The sequence below is a fragment of the Diplotaxodon limnothrissa genome, linkage group LG7 (assembly GCF_057381915.1).
Source record: "Diplotaxodon limnothrissa isolate DT_005_m linkage group LG7, D_limnothrissa_male_GT1.1, whole genome shotgun sequence".
Taxonomy (NCBI): Eukaryota; Metazoa; Chordata; class Actinopteri; order Cichliformes; family Cichlidae; genus Diplotaxodon; species Diplotaxodon limnothrissa.
In genome coordinates, this window is record NC_140602.1 from 14,941,416 (window position 1) to 14,962,286 (window position 20,871).

The window sequence follows — 20,871 nt, forward strand, 5'->3', positions numbered from 1 at the left end:
CCTGTGACATAACCGGTCTCATTAAACTATCAGCATTTAAATAAAGTTTACATTAATGTCTTGCTTTTATGCACAACATGAAAAGTGCACCTGACATCGCCAGTAACACGGAAAGGGCATGCTGTTTTTAACAGAGCATCTGGATTTAATTAACTGACTTTAAACTCCACAGTTAATCCAGCCCATGTTTTACATGAGACCTGAACTAAATCCAGATTTTCTGTGCTGCACGACACAGGTCTCCTCCTACAAACGAGTTAGAGCTACTTCATCAACAACTTTCGAGTGCACTAGATATGAAATCTCGAACAAATAAAAGCACATAAAGTTTTGGGTTTGTTTTGTTTTGTTTTGTTTCATGAGTTGAGCCCTAAAGAACAAGCGGTTTGGGATCTCGTCCGGGTCTCGCCTGGACTTTGGTTTTCCTGCATTCTTCTTTGTTACGGAAACAGATGCTTCTTCCTTCTCACGTGAGAATAAAACATTCCCGCTTAAAGTAATGAGTTTAAGGACTTACTGTACGTGTTTGTGCATGCTGCTGGCAGCAGCGACAGAGCTTTAACTTTAATGTGTTTTGAAACCATGATTTTACTTGATAAGGGGACATTTTATCTTTATTTGTGTATTTTTGTTTTTGCGTTGCTAAATTTCAACCAGTGTCTGCATGACACATCTTATGGTTATATTTAGGCATGGCTTGTGACACATAAGTGTCAAAGTCTACACTCTGCAAATGGTCTTACTAACGTGAACCTGTGAAAAATAGAGGGTTCAGGTCCACAGAGGAAAAAAGCCTTTGAGATCTACAGTCTTATGTTTGCATTATTAATCTTAATGGTTTTTCACTCCAAATCAAACATTTTTATCATTTAGGTGAAAACTTCCTGACTTCTTGGTTTGATTTGAGCCTTTAAAGTGAAGGTAATCTCCTCATCATGTCCTGTGATTCGGACCCTTACATCTTCACCACCGACACCCTCCCTAGTAACCTCCGCTTCCTCCCTCCACTTGCGAATGGCCATCTGGGCTGGAGGGTGTACAATAATATCATGCACATGGGGGGCGTTTATAATGGGGAGGGCGGGCGCTGCCACAGAGCAGATGTCCCCTGCCCTCTAGCTGTTAAGGTGGAGCTAGAGGAACCTGTCCAACACACCTACAGCCTGGACACCCACAAAGGTAGACTCTCCTGTGCAGGTGTTTTCTCAATGGTGTTGTTGCCGATCTGGTCTCATACTTCTCTCTCCTGTTCTTGTGCAGGCATTTTTATTCACACTCTGAGCTCCGCTAGCGCCACTGCCACACAGTCTTTGTACTCTCACCGACACTATCCCAACCTGATGGTGATGGAGATCCTGCTGGAGCGTCAGGCGACCTCACAGGAGCCTGTCACGGTTAAGCTGGTCAGCTCATTCACACCTCAAAGCAAAGACATCAGGTTTGAGACCGGTCCTGATTACAGAGGAGGCAGGTGAGGCTAACAACATTTTTTTAGTAAAAGGAAAAACTGTTGCACAATCTAAATCCAGCCCTCTCTCAGCCACATCCAGGGACAGACAACCACAGCTGAGTACCCTGGAGGTTCTTGTCCTACTGTGCACCTCATCTGGACCCCCGTGCCCGTGACTCTGATGCTCCCTCCCGAGCACAGCGAGGCTCGCTGGGGTTTCATCCTGGTTGCAGCCAGCAGTTTAGACTTGGCTGAGGCCAGTTTTGATGAGGGCCTGAATCTGATGGCAACTGGTAGTCTGCGTCCATCTCACGAGAAGGCCTGGCAAGAGCTGTGGCTGCAGAGCAAAGTGGAGGTGACAGGGTCTGAGAGCCTCTGCAAGGCCCTGATTGGCTGCATGTTCTACCTCCTCAGCGCTTTCCCGTCCATACATGACACCTCCAGCTCTTTTGGTGGAGTCAGTCCAGGAGGGCTCTCTAATGGTGGAGAAGGCCAGGACTACTGGGGCCATGTTTTCTGGGACCAAGTGAGGCTAGATTCAGCCAATGGCCATGTGTTGTTGATTCTGTTATATGTTGTGTCACACAATGACTCTTCCTTCCTGTGGCAGGACATCTGGATGTATCCCGGGATAGCCCTTTTTTATCCGAAACTAGCCCGAGCTGTGCTGGAGTACAGGGTGGGGACCATAGATGGTGCTAAAGACAACGCCCAAAAGCAAGGCTACAAGGTATAAGACGATCGGTGGAGTGTTTTTGTTTTTTGTTTCTACTGTTTTTTTTTTCTGTTCAACTCTGAAAACAGAACACACAAACGCACTCATGATGTGGTGGTACATCAGAACACAGTAAAGTAAATAACAAAGTTACAATAATAAAAAAATTAAATAAAGTTAAGTAAGTAAGTAAAGTTTATTTATATAACACCTTTCATCGACATGTGTCACAAAGTGCTTTACAAGGTAAAAACACAGTACAGTCATAAATACATCATAAAAACCCTGGTCTAGTTAAAAGCTTTTTGAAATAAAAATGTCTTTAGCTGCTTTTTGAAGGTCTCCACCAAATCCAAACACCGTAGAAATTGGGGAAGTGCATTCCACAGTCTGGGTGCAACAGCTTGGAAAGATCAGTCCCCTCGAGTTTTAAAACGAGTGTGGGGGACCACTAAAAGGTTTTGGTTTGATAACCTCATGTTACGAGAAGAGGTATGTGTACGAATCAAATCAGCAACATAGGGAGGGGCCTGTCCCTGTAATGCTCTAAAAGTTCAAACTAGAAGTTTAAAATGGAACCTAAATCTGATTGGTAGCCAGTGCAGCGACTGTAACACAGGGGTCATGTGAGCTCCCTTGTTTGAGGGGGTCAGTAGCCTCGCTGCAGAGTTTTGAACAACCTGTAGACGAGCTAGCCCTTTCTTGTTTAGACAAGTAAACAGGCTGTTACGGTAGTCGAGTCTTGTAGAGACAAAAGCATGTATTATCATCTCGAGTTCACTTATCGACACGATAGATCTAAGTTTTGTAATCTTCCTCAAGTGAAAAAAGCAGGTTCTTACTATCTGATTTAAATGTCCCTCCAAAGAAAAAGCTTCATCAAAAACAACACCCAGGTTTCTAAGGTTATGTTTCTGTGAGGAACCTAAGTCACCCAGTCGCCGTTTAATATCAGGTATTGCACTGTCTGGTCTGGTGCAATAATCAAAAGTTTCTGTTTTGGCCGGGTTTAGCTGTAACCAATTATTGTTCAACCATTGTTTAATGTTGGTTAAACAGTCAAGTTATTCGTGTTAATATTAGTTTCCACCAACAGTGGTGATTCCATTTGGTAGATTTACACAATTTCCACCCAACCAAACTCTCTAAATATTTGGTTATGGACTAAACAATAACATCCAACATGTTCGTTGTTCAGTTTTAGAGGCTCGCAGGCGGATTTTGTTATCAGAACAGGTCTTAAAACACATTCCTGACACAGTGGAATTAATATTCCTGTGCAGATATTTACAATAAAGTCCATTAAGACATTTTTTCAAATGTTGTGCTTTTTTTAATATAGGATGTGACATATTAACCTTCTGAATACTTTCACAGTTACCTGCAAGGATGCTGTATAAGCAATACTACAGGTTGGACATATAATCTGTAATATCAAAACTACTCAGAACCAGAGCAAATCTTAATACTATTAAGAGTTTCTGAGGAATTTCAGGCAAATAACTCAGTGTTAGATTGTAAAAAAAACAAAACAAGCAGTGGGTACAACAGTGAGGCAGAAACGACAGATTCAACTGTAAAATCAGATATACTGTAAAAGATAAACAGGACGACTTTGTTGAAACCTGGTATCCTTCCATCACTTACTTGGAAAGAGATTATGATCGTAATAGCTGTTGCGTGTCCTGGTGCATTCACAGTGCCCATATTTAGTGGAAAATCCATGTTCTCTTATAATCCTTTTTTTCTTGCAGTTTGTTTTTGTTTTGTTTAACTGTGTGACATATTCTGAGAGTAAGAGTAACAACTGGGATATAATAATGAAAATCCTAGAATAAAGATGAACTTGGCATGAGAATAAAGCTGTATTAACACCTCAGACCCTAGTGGTTGTAATATTTTCTGTACATCTGCACCATTGGTGCACAGTTAGTATCTGCTGTATGCTATTGTAGAGCCATATATTTGACTCTCTGTAGGTCCGGCTTTACTTTTTAATAATAACAATCAAACAGAGTCTGAGTCTTCTAAAGAAATATGCTGTTTTACAGGGTCTAAAGTTCCCGTGGGAGAGTGCTGTGTCAGGGAGAGAGGTGTGTCCAGAGGACATTTATGGACAACAAGAGATTCACATCAACGGAGATGTCACATTGGCTTTCCAGCACTATCTCTACCTCACCGAGGTATGCTCGTTCACATCCCCACTCACTGTCCCTCCTACCTGGCGTCGTTAATCTAGCTCTTTGCTTTAGGATCTGTCCATGTTCAGAGAGGGACTGGGCAGCGAGGTCATCTATGGTGTGGCTGATTACTGGGTTTCAAGGGTAACCTGGAAGCCCGAGGACCAGAAATATCACCTAGATGGTACTCAACCTCGTCACGCCAAATAAATTCAGTGCATCAGTTACCCGCTTTAATGAAAGGATCTTACTCACACTTTGGTTTATTTTATATTGAACGTTAACTTCATGTTGTTTCCATTCAGGTGTCATGCCACCCGATGAATATTACTACAATGTCAATGACTCTGTGTACACAAACACAGTGGCCAAGCTTGGGTATTTGTATTCAAGATTAAACTTATAACTATAACACCTTATAACTTATGTCTTATCAATACCAGTAATAATGAAAATATCTTATTTGTCTTCAGTCTTCAGTTTGCTGTTGAACTGGCTGAACTCCTTCAGCACCCTGCGCCCAAGGAATGGCAAGCAGTGGCCGAATACATTAAGATACCTTTTGACGAAGAGCATCAGTACCACCCTGAGTACGACGGCTACATTAAAGGTTAATATTTGTTTCTGTTAAGAAAGAACCTTAAATATTCTTAACTTGATGCTAGAATATCCTCTGGGTGACAAACAGGGCATCCCGTGAAGCAGGCGGACACAGTGATGCTGGGATATCCTCTTGGATTGCCGATGTCCCCAGAGGTTAGAAGGAATGACCTTGAAGCATACGAGCCAGTGACAGACCCTCACGGTCCAGCCATGACATGGGTATGAAAGACACAGCATCCTCTATGGTCACATGAAACTGCTGAATGAACTAAATTTGAGGTTTGTTGAATCTGTGTCAACAAGAATTAACCTCCTTGGACCTGACATTCACATATGTGGACATCATATTTTGTCCCAATAGCAGAAAGAAATTAAAAATGCATGCCATGAAAGAGTTTGGGTCTTAGGAGGTTAAAGTAGTTATTAAGACAAAAGAGGATCCAAATCAGTACTTAATGTACTTAATAAGAAGTCTTACTTCTCACTGTGGTGCAGTGACTGACTTTTGTGTTCATATTTGAATCAAAACTTTTTACTTTCCTTTTTCAGGGGATGTTTGCAATCGGCTGGCTGGAGCTCGGGGAGGCTGAGAAAGCTCAGCTTTTACTTGAAAAGTGCTTCAACAACATCCAGGGCCCGTTCCAGGTACCCTTTGGCTCACACATCCACATAAACACACACCTGACATTTACTGGGTGAAAGATTGATTACCTTTCCTCGCAGGTATGGAGTGAATCATCCGATGGCTCCGGTGCAGTCAACTTTCTCACAGGTATGGGAGGATTTCTGCAAGCTGTGCTGTTTGGCTACACCGGTTTTAGGTTAGTTCTTAATCCAGGAAATAAACACTTCGGTGTGTTCAGTCCACAGTGTGTTCACAGTGATACAAAGCTTCACATACTTGTTTTATATCCTAGAGTTCAGAAGGACTGCCTGGCATTCTCGTCACTGCTTCCCAACGACGTCTGCGAGCTTTGTGTCCGTGGTGTGAACTACCTGGGCAGCCAGATGGACTGGCTGCTGAGGAAGGAAGAAGTCTGTATCATACTGAGGGAACAGGAAGGCAGTCCAGGCAATACTAAGCCCTGTAATTTACAAGTTGTCCTGAAGGCATCAGGAACTAAAATCCCCCTCACACCAGGTAAAGCACAAGTTCAAACATGCAGTTTGAACATGCAGTTCTTCAGAGAAAGTTTTATTCATGAAGATAATTTGATAGTTTCTATGTTAATAAGAGACAAACACTTCTCACAGTATAGCAAAAAGAAATTATCATTTAACTGTTTATATGGGGACACAATATTGATAGAAGTGAAAAACATATGAATCTCATAATCAGGGAAAAAACTTCAAGACTGTGATCTTCTCCAGCTTACCTTATCTAGGCTGGAAGTGATGTCAAAAAATAATGTGTGGGGCATGAACTCAAAAGCATAGCCTGCCAGAAAAAGATTTGAAACCGGTGTGCATACCTGAACCTGATCCAAACTTGTATACGTCTATATTTTCAGGGCAGCCGGTAACTTTCCCTCGAGAGCCCGGATACGTTTGCAAACTGATTTCAGCTGCTTCCTGCTGGCCTTTCTGAAACCTGAGCACCGATCCTGCGAAACATTTCACATGCTGACAGTTGAAAGCATATTATTTGTTTTTATTATATTTTGCTTGATTTACTAAATGTATGGAATAAAGAAGGGCAGTATTAATTTAAGTCCCCCAGCAGCTACGGATCTGAGCAGGGCAACAAATACAGTACTACACTGATGGATTTGTGTAATATTTGTGGACTTTTAAAGTTAATTAAAAAAATACAGAGAAACTTTGAGTCTAAATTACTGAGTTATTGAAGTTTGTGATGTCAAAGGAAATATGATTATCAGAGTTATTATAATTACGTATTTTTATTTAGTGTTTTTGTTTTAGTTTTGAATCTCTTCCTTTCACTTTAGTTCAGAGCAGCTTTGACATTTGAGTTTAATCTTTGTATATTTTTTATATTTTATGTATGCTAATTGTCCTTGATCAAGATGGGACTCACCAGGCACCGCATTGTAACAATATTATCACTTGATTTAACTCATGATATGATACTATAGCAATTTTAAACATTTTGTCATATGCAGAGTATTGCAGTAACATTTACTGTGATTTACCAACTGGAGTATTATCAGAATACAAGCCGCTGGCAGCCAGTTGAGTCGAGTCCCCTCGAGTTTGTTTGTTAATCAAGACTCAGACATCTGGAGACTGATGGCAACATGTTCGCCATCTGTCTGCATTTATAAATTAGACAGCAATTATTTGCAGACCTTCAGCAATCTGTCTGACAGTGATTGCAGTCAGTCCAACTCAGACTGCAGTTGTTTGCAGGAATGCATAATGTGATCAAATTAAACAAATCACCAGCCATCAATTTCTTTTATAGGTTTAAGGAGGTTGGTGTTTAATTTTCACTCATGTGACCAAGCCAATACCTTGAATTAGGAGATAGACTGGTCAAACTAAGTGTATAAAGTGTAGGATGTTGTTTTGTTTAACTGATTTAATGTAAATTTGCTCTTCCAAGGTTCCTCAGGAGATGTGGTGCGTGAAAAGGGCCCTCCTTTCTGCAGTGTTTGAAGAGTATTTTAATTTATTTGAAGAGATATAGATATTTGGTGTCTTTGTATTGATACATTATCACCGTGTAAAATATTGTGACACTCCCTAGTGTCTCTCTACTTGGGGATAATGAATACTTGCACCATCTCCTTTGACTACATTAAGAAAAGACTAATTTAGGGAGTAAGTTTTAGTGAACTATGTTAATTTGCCTGACACTAAGCACATCCACACTTTTTAATGGTGACTGTTAGATGATTAGAGTTGTAGTTAGATATGCCATGCAAAAAAGCAAAACACTAAACAACTTACAATAATTAAAATGCATTATAGACTTTTATTTATGACTGGAAGGATGAGGGCACAAGAGTATATACACAATGCATTTCTGTTTACTTTGACTTACAGACTACCACGACCTTTGTAAGATTCATGACTTCAAGCATCCTGTAGCTTTGCTTCCTGACAGGAGAAAACTATTTCAGTCTCCAGGGGGGAAAAAATCCAGAGGAAGGTCATCACTGTTTACTTGAAATACAATTGTGTCGTCTTCTTGATTTAGGCACACTAGAGTGCTTGTGTTGTGTGTGCTTGCGACCCTCTACCCTTTAATCGTCAAATCCCCTGTGGTAAACTATTATATAATCCAACACCATCTAGAGTCTTAGGTTTTTCTGATAATGAGCACATCCACACTTTCCATCCAGATGTTTACTAATAAGAGCCAGCCGAACTCTAAACCCACAGTTTCCAAGCGTGATTTTAAATAATAAAAAGAAAAAAGAACGAAACAAAGAATAAAATACATTTTTCTAAACTGGTCCACTTTGGTTATATTGCACTGTCATTCCTGCATGTTTGAGTGCTGGAGGGGCGGACCACGACAGATCTCCGATTGGTCCATTTAAATCTGGGCAGCGCAGTAACTCCGCCTTGAACGTCTGCTCGGGTTCGCACGATTTGAGTTCTCGTGTCACGAATTTCGGCACTCCGCCTCATCCCCAGCTATTCTGACCGGGGTGAGCTCCGCCCATCCAAATATTCCAATCCACAAATCGAACGCCTCCCGGGGACACAGCGCTTCATGATTGGCTGGAGAGGTTTGAACAAGTTATAAACGGTTTCAGCGGGACAGTTTGTAGGGTCGCTGTTGTCTTCTTGGGTATTCATTAAAGTGGGAAGCTCCTCGTTTTAGCAAATTTGTCTTTTACGCAAGTATACAATTGATGTAGCTTTTTAAAAGAACGAGCCGTCAGAAAAGTGAACATCAAAGGTAAATATTTTGACATTATAGACAATGTTAGCTAAGGTCATCAACGTTAGCTGGCAAACGTGGTACTTTTAGGACACGGCAGAGCAGCTATCAGTAAAACGCGATAAAGATGTGTTATATTATGCGGATGTGTCTTAAAATTACTGTTGCAACAGTCTTACAGTAGTATTTAAAATAATATGCGTGCACTGTCTTAAGTGTCTTGTGTTAGCTAACCTAGCTTGTTCATTTGAAAACGTTGTTAATTTTGTTCACTTCAATACATTATTCAGTGCTTTTGGAATATTTAGCTCATGTAATGATGCTATTTTTATGGTATCTCAACATGCCAGGTTTGCAATAAGATATTAAAAACAAATCTCTTGGTCGACAACACTGTTAAATACCCACCGACCTTAATTGTCATATAGTGTAGTCGCGGAAGTGGAAAACTGCACTGTTCAAGTTTAGTATACGTTATCAGGAAATCCCACACATTAGTTAGTCTAATATTACTTGTATTCTTTGCACAGCTATTACGATCATAATCTCTTTCCAGCAAGTCTTATTGTAAAACGTTTTATTCTATAAAACAGTTTTTTAACAGGAACGATAGATAGATAGATAGATATTGGTTATTGAGATGAAAAAATGGTTAGTGCGTTAATCCTTTTAAAGGAACTCCGGGGTTTCTTTTTAAGCACATTTGGTTCGGATATTACCCGTGTAATACTTACATTCAGTGGCCACTTTGTTAGGTACATCTTGCTAGTACTGGGATGGACCCACGTTTGCCCCCAGAGCTGCCTTAATTTTTTTTATAGCATAGATTCAACAAGATGCTGTAAACATTGCTGAGAGAGCTTGGTCCACACTGACTTCAAAGCATAACACAGGTGCTGCAGATCCATGATGTGAATTTCCTCTTCAGCAACATCACTAAGATGCTCTACAGGTTTGAGATCTGTTGCTTGTTTGGCCGTTTGAGTGCAGTGAACTCACTGTCATGTGCAAGAAACAAGTTTAAGATGAATTTAGCTTTGTGACCACTGTCAGAAGAGGAGTACACTGTGACCTTAAAAGCATGGAAATTGTAAGCAACTGGTAACGGGGTGAAGTGTGGCGAGAAAATATCCCCCATATCCTCACCAGCCTGAACCATCAATGGATTTGTGCTTCCAAGTTGTTTTCACAAGATTCTGACTGTATCATCCAAATGTTGCAGCAGAAATTGTTGACTTATCTGATCAGGCAATGGTTTTCCAGTCTTCTTTTGTCCACTTGTGGTGATCCAGTGGAAAGTGTCACCTCTGTTTCCTCTTTGTAACTGACAGGAATGGCCCCCTGTAGTCTTCTGATGTTGTACGGCATCTGCTTTAACACTGAATGAGTTGGGCATTGAGAAAATTTTTTTTTGGTTTGTTTTTGTATTTTTTTTTTTCCCATGTCGTAATTGTAATGAGTGTTTATTTGAGTTACCTTTGCCTTCCCATCACCTTGAACTAGTCTGGCTAGCCTCTTCTAACCTCTGGCATCAACAAGGCATTGTCACCTAGAGACCTGCCACTCACTAGATAATTTCTCTTTTTCAGGCTATTCTGTTCTTCTTTCTATGTTAGGAGATCTCAGTAGATCTGCAGTTTATTGAAATACTCAGACCAGCCATTTTTCACCGATTGACATTTATTATAATATTGGTGCATTTTATTTATTGGTGTGTCATATAAAGGAATTAAATATGTCGTCCTAAAACTGATTTAAAAAAATCAAAACAAAAACACTACAAACAAGAACAAAGAAAAGAAATGCAAAAAATATTGAGACAATGAGAAGGATTTAAAAAAAACCAAACATTGCTGCATATGAAACATTTTTAATAAGCTATTTTGAAAAGGACATTTCAAACGCTGATGGTGCCCCATTCAATGAACTAAGTAGATTCCCCAGCTGCATTAGGGCTTCATAAGTCCTTGAATAAGGTGATTTAATGCTTTAAAGGGTATGGGTAAAATTTTAAGATTAGTAATTATTTTCTCAGCTAAACTGTAGCTGATGCTCCGTGTGGGGCTGCTTGAAACTAAGGTGACTCTTAACAGCTGATCCATAATCTTGGAGAGGGGAGAAGGGGCTCCACTGCAAGGGAAAAAGAAAGCAAGATCATAGCAAAAACTAAAGGTTTTCAATTTCCCCCCCAGTTCAAAACTGGTGTTTGGGAGGTGACTGTACATAAGCATGATTTGGAAAAATTGCATTTTCCTCTCTTTGATAATAATGTACTGAAGCTTCAGTACATTACATTTTTCCCCCATATCAATTTAACCTCACTTAAAGAAAAGACATATTTTTAGGAGAGCCCTGCTGATTTTGGCACTAAAAAAGATAAAAATGAGTCTTTTTTTTTTCCATACCCCTGTAAATTGGGTCTTAACTATTCTTGTGATCTCAGAACTGTCGGCTTTTTGTGCCTCAGGTCGTCACCATGAACCCTGTACTATCAGTGCTATCCCTCACGCAGATGTTAGGTGGCAAAGCACAAGACATCATCGATGAAATCGATAATGTCCACATGGTTTGGCTTGAGGAGATACAACAAGAAGCCAATCGCATGTTCTCAAGGTAGGCTATAAATATGTTCTTCTATGTAGCTCTACTCTATAGATGTGTTTAATTTTTCTCTAATGGAGTGCTTTCTTTTCTTTGTTTCAGAGATTTTAATGCTGAACCAGAGTTGATGCCAAAAACGCCGTCACAGAAGAAAAACAGTCGCAGGAAGCGTGTGTCTTTGGGTTGCCAAGAAGAAAATCAAGGAAAGCAAAGGTTTGTTTTATCAGTTCCTGGTTTTAGTGAAGGCAGTCTGAAGCGTGCTGTACCTTTTTTGTAACTCTTACGTTATCCTTTCCTGCTTAGATACTCAAAGGGAAGGCGCAGTAACCTTCGTGGCTCTTCTGTTAAATCACTGCAATTCACTGCTAAAGAGGATCCCATTTCTGAGGTCTCCACCTCTGACACCAGCAGCACTGGACAGTCCAAACGCACCACTCGCAGAAACAAACAGACAAAGCCTGAGGTGGTAGATGAGAGCCAGTCACCTCATGACAGCGATAAAGCTGAAGAAGTGCAAAACAAAACGCAGATGCTGGAGGAGGAGGAGGAGGAGGAGGTGGTGGTTGAAAATAAGGAGGTGAATGATGCTAAAGTCAAACCAAATGACACAGTTGGCAACGCCACACCTCCTGAGTCTCTTAAGATTCCCTTACCTGAAGCCGTTGTCAGCATCTCTCATGCAGACCGCTTGTCTGCTGAGCTTGCAAAAGAGCCTGAGCCCTCTCCTCGTACAGCTGCTAAGATTGCAATAGCTGAATCTGCTCAAACCTCAAGGCGAAGCTCTGTGCAGTGCTCCCTGAAGCTACGTCACTCTCTGGCTGGCCTGCGGCACAGTATGACTCAGGAATCTGTCCGCCGTGCCTCGCGCCGCTCCATGCTTAAGAGGAAAGCTACTCGTGCGGGTAACTCCACATGTAGCACCAAAGTTAGTGGTAAGAAAAGGACTAGTTTGCTTATAATTACTTAATTTCCCAATTATTAAAGGGCTGTTTGAAATGTTTGACTTTTTATTATTGTAGATGACTCTTGCGTGGAGGAGGAGGAAATGGAGAGGGAAAACCAGGAAGTGTGAGTGTTATTTTAAAAAAAGGATATGGGAATCGTAATGATATGGTTTTGTAACAGAGCTTTAAAAAAAAAAAAAAAAAAAAAAGTTCTGAATGGTCTTCTTGAATCTACTGATCCTTAAACTAAATCTTTACCCAAAGCCAATAAGCACGAAACCTAGGAGTGATGTTGGATTTAACTTTAGGGCTCATGCAGCTGAGGGTGGTAGACATCTCATTGTCACGTTCTGTGATCAACAGATGCCTTCATGAATGTAAATGCACAAAGTTGGTACAAGATGCAAACTACAAATTATGCTCAAGAACAGGAAGCCCACATTAGACTTTGCCAGAAATCATCTAAATGAGCTGGCTCAGGTCTGGAAAGAAATTCTTTGTACAAGTGGAAACAAGATAAACTTGTACCAGAATGATGAGAAGTAGAAAGTATGGAGAAAGAGGGAAACCAAACTGAAGCATACCATATTATCTGTCAGACATGGTGGAGGTAGTGTTATCTCATGGGCCTAATGTCTGCCAGTGGAACCAGGTCATTTTTTGATGTGTTTATTGATGAAGTAGCAGGATGAACTGTGACATGTACAGGGCTGTGCTCAGACTCAGCCTAATGCTGCAAAACTAAAAGTGAAAACTAAAAAGCTGTAATTCCCAAGCAGTTAAAGTAAAATCTTTGTTAAACCCCCTGCATTAAAGCTGAAAGTCTGCACTTCAATCACATCTTATTCGTTTTTAAAAATCCACTGTGGTTGTGTACAGAGCAACAACATGTCTCGTGCGCATCACTCGTTCCGTGGCTGCAAACTCACCCAAACTGGCGCCCCCATCATTGTTTATCAGTGAGATGACTCCTAACCGAGCAAGTATGGAAACTATTAACAAATACAATATATATTTTTTTTAAGTCTAAATGTCATTTCATTTGAGACTTATTTGCACTGAAAACATTGTTTTCTTTCAGTTGTCACTGAGAAGCTGAATTTGCTGCCAGTTCGGAGGTGGGTGCTATATGACTGCTGTGATAAAGAGCACATTTACAGGAAAAACTAAATGAATTGTGTTTTTATTTATTTATTTCTACCTGTGTTGTGTGGGGTTTTTTTTTTGTTTGTTTTTGTTTGTTTTTTATTAATTAATTAATTAATTTTTTTTTTTTAAAGGTCAAGTCGCAGCACTAAGCGTAAAGCACCTGATACTATAGATGAAAGTCCGACAAAGAGGTGCTCTCCTCCCAAGAAAAGTCAAAGTGTAAGAAGCTCTTAATATGGTTGATGGACATTTTCATGTTTTAAGTGGATTTCTTAAGGTTTGACACTTTCTGTTTGCTCTGGATGAACAGGCAATCAAACCCCACATGAAGTCTTTTCTGCACACCGTCCAAAAGAATCAGATGCTGATGATGACTCCGAATTCAGTCGGCCGGACCGCAGTGATCAAGTCCTTCATCAAACACAACACTCCTCTGAGGATTGATCCTAAGGTAGGCTTCACACGCTGCAAGGTAGCATTATTTAATATGTACCAGCTTCTCTCCACATGCTCGGTATAGTCAGTGTTGCAGTGAATTTAAAGTTGCATTCAGTCACTTTTAATCTGACTAATGTGAAAAGGTCCTTTCATCAGTGAGCATCCCATAAACCTAAATCTTGTATGTATTTGAGAAACTTATGGGAGCTTAAAATGTGGGGGGACAAATAAAAACAAAAAAACACACTTCATAAATGTTGTGGGTCATATTTGTGGTCTGGTATGAATTATGCGGACCTTATTTGGATGTGCTTTCTCCTCTCCTCAGTTCAACACTAGCATAGTGGTAAGTGTAATGTCAAACATCGAAGCACTTTGTTTTTGGGCATTGCTGGTGTTTAATATTCCCGTTGTGTGACTTGATTAAACTTGTACTCATTTAGCACTTTCCCCATCCAAGCCTCTTTCCCACTGGCATGACATTTGGGTGTTTTAAATAAAAAGTCAAGTACTAAATGTAAAGGTGGACTCTGCGCTGCACTTTCTATGGGCATGAGATCGACCTGCATGTAAACAACCTGAAGCTTATCAAATGCATTTGTTTCACAGCGGCCGTGTGTGGAAGGGGCTGCTCTGTAAACATTTCATCAGCCTGATCTCACGGGTCACTAATGGTCTTTGTTTGTCATGTTGTAAGCTAACAGAAATCAAATCACTTTAAATAGCTTTGGTAATCTCAGTGTTGTCTTTGAGACATTATTTCATCATAAAGTAGAAATCCATCTTAACCTAAGCTTTTTATTTATTTTCTTTTGAATGTGATTGACCTGTTTGTGGATTAAGATAAAACTGGGGAAGTATATCGCACAGTTACTTTTGGGATTTGTACAGTGCTGTGTTTGTGCACTTGGTGGTTTTTCCCTCATGGCCTTCTTAATGCATAGTTTCCTTATTTTAATCTGCACATTTGATTTAACTGAACCTTTTAGAGACCATGAAACTGGCATTTTGGATGGATTTTTGCTTTATTTTTGTAGGGGGCCTTCTCCCCCCCCCCCCCCCCCCCCCCCCCCCCCTTTTTTTTTTTTTTTTTTTTTTTTTTTTTTTTTTTAAATTTTATGATTGTTTGCCACCTTTTCACCTTACAGCATCTTGATCATATTTCTTTGTGACAGGATGAGGTTTTTATTTGAAAATCTACTTAATTTGTAACCTCTTTGTTCTATATTCTCAGACAAAAGAGCGTAACAAACTTGAAGCACTTAAAAAGAAGCAGGAGCAAGAGGAGGAAAGGATGAGGAAAATGGAAGAGGATAAGAAGAGGAAACAGGAGGAACTTAAAAGGTTAACCATGCACATATTTCAGAATCAAAGGCACAACTTAAATTTCTTTTAATTAACTTCTAACATCGTCTTCTAGGAAGAGGGATGAGAGGTTAAGAAGAGTCGTTGAGGCCAAAGTAAAAGAGGAGCAGAGGGAGGAAGAGAAGAAGAAGAAGATTGAGCAAAAAATGGCTCAGCTTGATGAGAAAAATGATAAGGTATGCAACAGCTCTGTTGGGCCTGAATCTGTATATTCCGCTTTAAAAGAAACCAACTCACATTTGCTCGGTCTTTCCCATTCTACACATTCATGCAGCGCGTGGCGGAGGAGAAGGCCAAGAAGAAAGCGGCCCTGAAGCGTCAAGAGGAGCTAGAACAGAAGAGGAAAATGGAAGAGGAGGCCAGAAAGAAGAAGATTCAGCAGGTTATTTGCTTTTTGTGGAGTATTGGCACTACAGCTCTTGTGCAGAGGGTTAAAGGCACTATATTTTCTTATACTGCATGCATGTTTGTTTGTTTGTTTGTTTGTTTGTTAAATCAGGAGGAAGAAAAGCGACAGCAAGAGTTGCTGGCCAAGAAGAAAGCTGAGGAAGAGGCTCGTAAAGCTCTCGAGCTGAAGAGGGAGCAAGAACGCGAGAGGGAAAGGGAGCTGGAGAGGGAACGGCAAGCTGCTGCGGAAAGGTCATATGATGATTTCAATACTTCTCACAGTATACAGGAATGCAGAAGAATAATATGTGGTCCTGATTAAACAAGAGCATATATTAGTACTGTTAGGTTTTGATTGGCTTTTCTAAGAATCCACTAACTGTAACGGTTTTTACCTCTTAAACTGAAAATGTATCCCCAAAAAAAGAAAGGACCGGGGTCTTTTCTCTTGTTTGGCTATACAACCAGTCTGCTCCATATTATAAATGACCCCGCTGCCAATTTAAGGACACCTGTTACTTGGGCTTATCAGATAAAATATATCCACAGTTGTTAACATTAACAGTCACCGTTACAAATATAACTCCAGATGTTTAGCTTAAAAGGCTATTGTTAACTTTAGTGCTAAGAGCTGTGGTGGCTCTGATATCATCCTGCTGCACTGGAAACTTTTTGCTCTGCAAAGTAGGACTTAAACAATGTGAATTTCAAATGATTAATAAATTTCTCACTTTCCAAACATCCATAAATTGTCCTTTATTACTCTGTCCCTCACAGATGGAAACAGTTAACAGGAAACTGTGATCAGTGATGTGGAGGAGTAGTGTATATACAAAACACCATACCTAAAGTGTTAATTACCTGAAATGACAAACAAAAAAGATTGTTAAAGCCTGTAAGAAAAGGATGTGATTTCACTCCAGGTTTTGTTTTTGGATTTTGTTTTTAAAGTTGATGTGATGTTTGTGCTTGCAGACAGCGAGTGGAGAAAGAAAAAGCTCTTGCTCTGCAGCGTGAAGTTGAGAGAGCAGCGAGAGAGAAAGAGATGAGGGAACTCGAGGAGAAAAGGAAGGCACTCGAGGAAAAAAGAAAACTGGTAAGAAACGGAATTTTAAACAAAACTTGATGTTTGAGCACTCGCAATAGTTACTCCTAATAAGAGAAATAAAAAGTGAGTGGAATTCCCCATGTTTGGGCTTGATATTTAAAAACAAAAAATAGAACTTGATTCAGATGATTAGGAAACATGGGTGTGAATACCCTGAAATTAAAGATGTGAGTCTGTGCGTTGTTGTTGTTGTTATTGTTATTGTTGTTATTATTATTATTATTATTATTAATAATAATAATATTAGCAGCATTATTAAATAAAAGGACTAGATGTTACAATCCCTGATGATGCATATTACAAGCACCATTTTAATTGGCCCAAACTATAAGGTATTGGTCCTAATGTGAACCTGTGGTGGTGTTTGTTTTTTCTCTGTGGTGTATGTACCAATATGTGTTATTGCTGGGTGCTTTCCCAGCAAAGAAATGTGATGCAGCATCACAGTTCACTTGTCAGTGGCTTCAGTATTTCAGCTCATTTTTGTATGTGGCAGAGAAAATTACTTCAGGTACTTTCAATTTAGCAGAGCAAAGGAAATCAGATTTACTTCAATGTTTAGTCCTAAAGTACTGAACGGTGAAAGTGCACACACATAATCAGTGTGGCAGAAACATGCAAGTCTGTGGCTTTCTTGCATTTGATGTCATGGTCAGTGAGGTATGTAAAGACTGCAGCAGGTTCTCCACTGTCTATGCTAGAGCTTCTCGTTCACGGTGTTTGATGGGGATCCACTTCAGCAGATGTTAATTAGCAGGACTCTTTCAGGAAATGACTCGGAAAGTTTTCTCTTCTCATAAAAACTCAACACGTGGTAATCTCATTAACTTAATGTATGAGGACGTCTGTCAGCAGCTGTTTGTGACTGCAGCTGCTCAGCTGTCTGGTTTTTCTTCCACTAGGAGGAGCAGCAAAGGCTGGCAGCAAAAGAGAAAGCTGCTAAAGAGCTGGAAGCTGCTAAGCAGAGGGACGCTGCTGCTCAAGAGGCTGCTAAAACACAGGTACAGCAAAACCTTCAGTTCATCGAGACATCTTAACATAGGTGCAAACTGGGGAGCAAACCCAAACTACAGAAACATTTCCTGTGTTTCTATGCGTTCTGTTATTTGAGATCATATAGTCAACAAAAATATTTCAAATGAAACCGCTTTTAAGGGTGTTTTTTTTTTTTCCCCTAAACCTTATTAAATTTCCTTCTCCCTCTCCCCATGCAATACAGACTGCTGCTAACCTAAATGTGACTGTGGATATTGAGGTAATAACAATAGATATTATACTTTTTACATTAGATTATATTCATTATACCATGTCTCTTCATCTGAAGCCTTAAGCATGTGAAAATGATTACACGTGTGTCCATGACAAAGGTAATAGATTAGCATTTAATTTAGTTTCTCAGTAGCAAACATTTATAATAAATGTTTCAAAGGGTGTAAATTAACGTGTAATTTCCCAATTTTCTTGAACTGTTCAGCGCTCCGTAATGAGCACACCTGTAGGAAAAGGTGGTGATCTCAACGTGACTGTTGATATTGAGGTATGTGATTGTTTTTATGTATTTTTAACACGCGTATATTTATTCTAAACAAAGACTAAATTATTTTTTTCCCTCCTCTTTCTGCAGCACTCCTCGCCACAGTCATATGCCATCACGCCAAAGGGTGGAGATAAACCTTTGATTTTGTCCAAAAATTCAGAAGACTATGGGATGGACCAAAACAGTGATGACTCTACTGATGACGAGTCTGCACCAAGGAAGCCTATTCCATCCTGGGCAGAAGGTATTTAATGATCTCTTAACTCTTCAGTATACCTGAAGTGCTTATGTGTTACATGTTAATCCAGCTCAGTTATAATTGATTGTCTCAAATTGTTACGGTGGATTCATACTAAGCTCAAAATTCACCATGGAGTCCTACTACTGCTACTACACAGCTCCAGTCAAAGAAATATTGTAACCTCCATGAACTAACTCTAACTCTAACTCTCCTCTATCTGGGTCACCAAGCCTGAATTTGTTTGCCTCAGGAAGACTGAGAATTTTTTTTTTTTTTTTTTTTTTTTTTTTTTTTTTTTCTCTCCACCATGTTTGGCGTTTGGGGTTTTCTTTCTTTCCCCCCTAAATTTAGGCTGAAACTCTGAGCCTAAATTTAGGGAATTGCTGGTGAAATGAAATGGCCCAGCACCATGATGGTTTTTTTTAAGACCCTGCTTTGAAAATCTGAGACAAGTTGAGGTGCCTGAGATTCACAGAATTTAGAAAGCCACTATTTTGTGATGTATATCAGGGCTCTAGAGTGCGACCAATTTGGTCGCAAATGCGACCAAATTTTTCAGTGGTGCGACTAAAAAAAAAAAAAAAAAAGTATTTGGTTGCACCTGTGCGACCAACTGTTCGGGTAGCAAAAAAATAATAAAATTCTGCAACCTTCCCTGTGGTCAGCAACAGACACACATTATGCCCCTATCGTGGACTAAACCAATCAGAGATAGTAAGGGGCGGGACCTCTCTGATTGGCTGTGGTCCAGTTGAAAGTGCAGGTGGAAGAGAGAGGTGAGTAGCTTGAATAAAGCGATATCGATTCATTAAATCCTGAATCGACTTTTAAATATAACTGAGTTTTTTTTCCCTGGCAAAACAATTTCAACAACAACCAAACAGCAAATGAGAGCAGGTACACGGATTCCACACAAAGACGTAACACAGACCCGACGCATCAGAATCAGCTTTGTCTTTCTCGGCTTTCTCAGCCGACGGACACGCTGTCGGAGCTCGGCGATTCTGCGTCGGGTCCGCTCTGTGTTTGCGCTGATTCTGAGCTGCAAAAGAAGCAGCAAACTGTGCTTCACATTTGATCAATGTCGTCACGAATTTTGCTTCTCTCTCGCTCTCTCTCTGTACTTTCAGTTTCCCGTCTCCAATCTGTTTTCTGTATTATTCATTCGCTTATTACCCACCAGTCTACCGTTGTTTACAGCGCTGTCGGCTGTGTGCCGGTACGCCTAACTTTTTAAAGTTACGCCCATGGCAAAAAGTTAGTCTACAGCCCTGTATATTGTTATTGGGATATGAGATTTTGGCCATACCTGCACATGTGCAATGTGAACATTTACAGTGGTTAAGATTGTATAGTTTGGCCACCAGAGGGCACTCTGTAACGTCCATGTTTTCATGTGTTCTGCACCCTGAACAGCCAGCTGGTCCAAGCATTTCATTCCCAGTTGGGCAGAGCACAAACGAATAAATACTAACCACAAAAACAAAACAAAAAAAACCAAACGTATTTGTTGGCACCAGTGGAGAGGAAGAAGTCTCTTCAATAGGGAGAGGCAGAAATCTGCTGAGATCTGTTGGACAACTGATTACTTGATCACAAATATAACTTCATTTCCTGACTGAACTTGAAATGTAATGGCTCCCTTGATATTAGCACACTTTAACTTGGGATGAAGAATCCTAGGTATGACACTACAGGAAACTTGAACCATGATAAGATATTTCAGACATTTGTATCACAGTTCTGGTCTCTACGTCACAATTTTACACCCCTACCAAACTGAGCTAAACCCACATGTGTTTGTGGATATTGCATGCTATTTAAAGCCCCTAAACAGACCTGTTTGTGTTCTCTCTCTCTCTTCCAGGTCCCAATCTGCAGCAGATAATAATGAAGCAATACTTCAACCCTCCTGATTTGGACTCTTTCTTTGGAGCAATCGAGTCACCACGACTAGAAAACATCTTTTACAAGAGCAAGCCCAGATATTTTAAACGTACCAGCTCTGCAGTGTGGCACTCGCCTCCAGCTGGAAAGTAACATCTGTACACTCATACAGATGTATTAAACTGCTGTATAGTTAAAATTCTGAAAATCTGTTTCAAATAAAGTCATTTGTTTTGTTTTTCTGAATATTCTTTTTAAATGTATGTTTGTGTTTCACATCTTTGTCTCAGTAGGTTTTTGTATCTGTGGTTTGTTTAGCTTTTAGAGATGTAATTGTTTTGTTTTGGCTTGTAAATTAAAAGCAGGTTAACTGAATAACAACGGTGATGGTTGTTTTTGCTGGACAGTAA

The 20,871-nt window shown here is 40.0% G+C and overlaps 2 protein-coding genes across 2 annotated transcripts; both read left to right on the forward strand.

The window, feature by feature from the left end:
• Nucleotides 1–307: 307 nt before the first annotated feature.
• Nucleotides 308–6,568, forward strand: pgghg (protein-glucosylgalactosylhydroxylysine glucosidase). Its single transcript, XM_085357515.1, has 14 exons — nt 308–470; nt 874–1,179; nt 1,261–1,471; nt 1,541–1,976; nt 2,061–2,180; nt 4,217–4,348; nt 4,418–4,529; nt 4,651–4,723; nt 4,819–4,955; nt 5,034–5,167; nt 5,498–5,593; nt 5,672–5,769; nt 5,866–6,089; nt 6,460–6,568. Exons 2-14 carry the CDS (start codon nt 936–938, stop codon nt 6,534–6,536), a joined length of 2,094 nt encoding a protein of 697 aa, XP_085213641.1. The 5' UTR covers nt 308–470; nt 874–935; the 3' UTR covers nt 6,537–6,568.
• Nucleotides 6,569–11,280: 4,712 nt separating this feature from the next.
• On the forward strand, nt 11,281–20,614 carry incenp (inner centromere protein). The gene is made up of 19 exons (XM_085357516.1): nt 11,281–11,417; nt 11,508–11,618; nt 11,709–12,337; nt 12,425–12,473; nt 13,229–13,332; nt 13,431–13,467; nt 13,630–13,717; nt 13,809–13,949; nt 14,265–14,282; nt 15,171–15,280; nt 15,357–15,477; nt 15,576–15,683; nt 15,801–15,940; nt 16,664–16,784; nt 17,699–17,797; nt 18,016–18,051; nt 18,271–18,333; nt 18,421–18,577; nt 20,442–20,614. The coding sequence occupies exons 1-19, from the start codon at nt 11,281–11,283 to the stop codon at nt 20,612–20,614; spliced, it is 2,442 nt and encodes an 813-aa protein (XP_085213642.1).
• The last annotated feature ends 257 nt before the right edge of the window (nt 20,615–20,871 follow it).

Coding starts and splice junctions, on each gene's coding strand:
- pgghg (XM_085357515.1), top strand. CDS start 936: ATGTCCTGTGATTCGGACCCTTACATCTTCACCACCGACACCCTCCCT. Junction 1,977..2,060: donor GCCATGTTTTCTGGGACCAA/GTGAGGCTAGAT, acceptor TTCCTGTGGCAG/GACATCTGGATGTATCCCGG. Junction 4,530..4,650: donor CCAGAAATATCACCTAGATG/GTACTCAACCTC, acceptor GTTTCCATTCAG/GTGTCATGCCACCCGATGAA.
- incenp (XM_085357516.1), top strand. CDS start 11,281: ATGAACCCTGTACTATCAGTGCTATCCCTCACGCAGATGTTAGGTGGC. Junction 11,619..11,708: donor GAAAATCAAGGAAAGCAAAG/GTTTGTTTTATC, acceptor TTTCCTGCTTAG/ATACTCAAAGGGAAGGCGCA. Junction 12,474..13,228: donor GAGAGGGAAAACCAGGAAGT/GTGAGTGTTATT, acceptor GGTTGTGTACAG/AGCAACAACATGTCTCGTGC.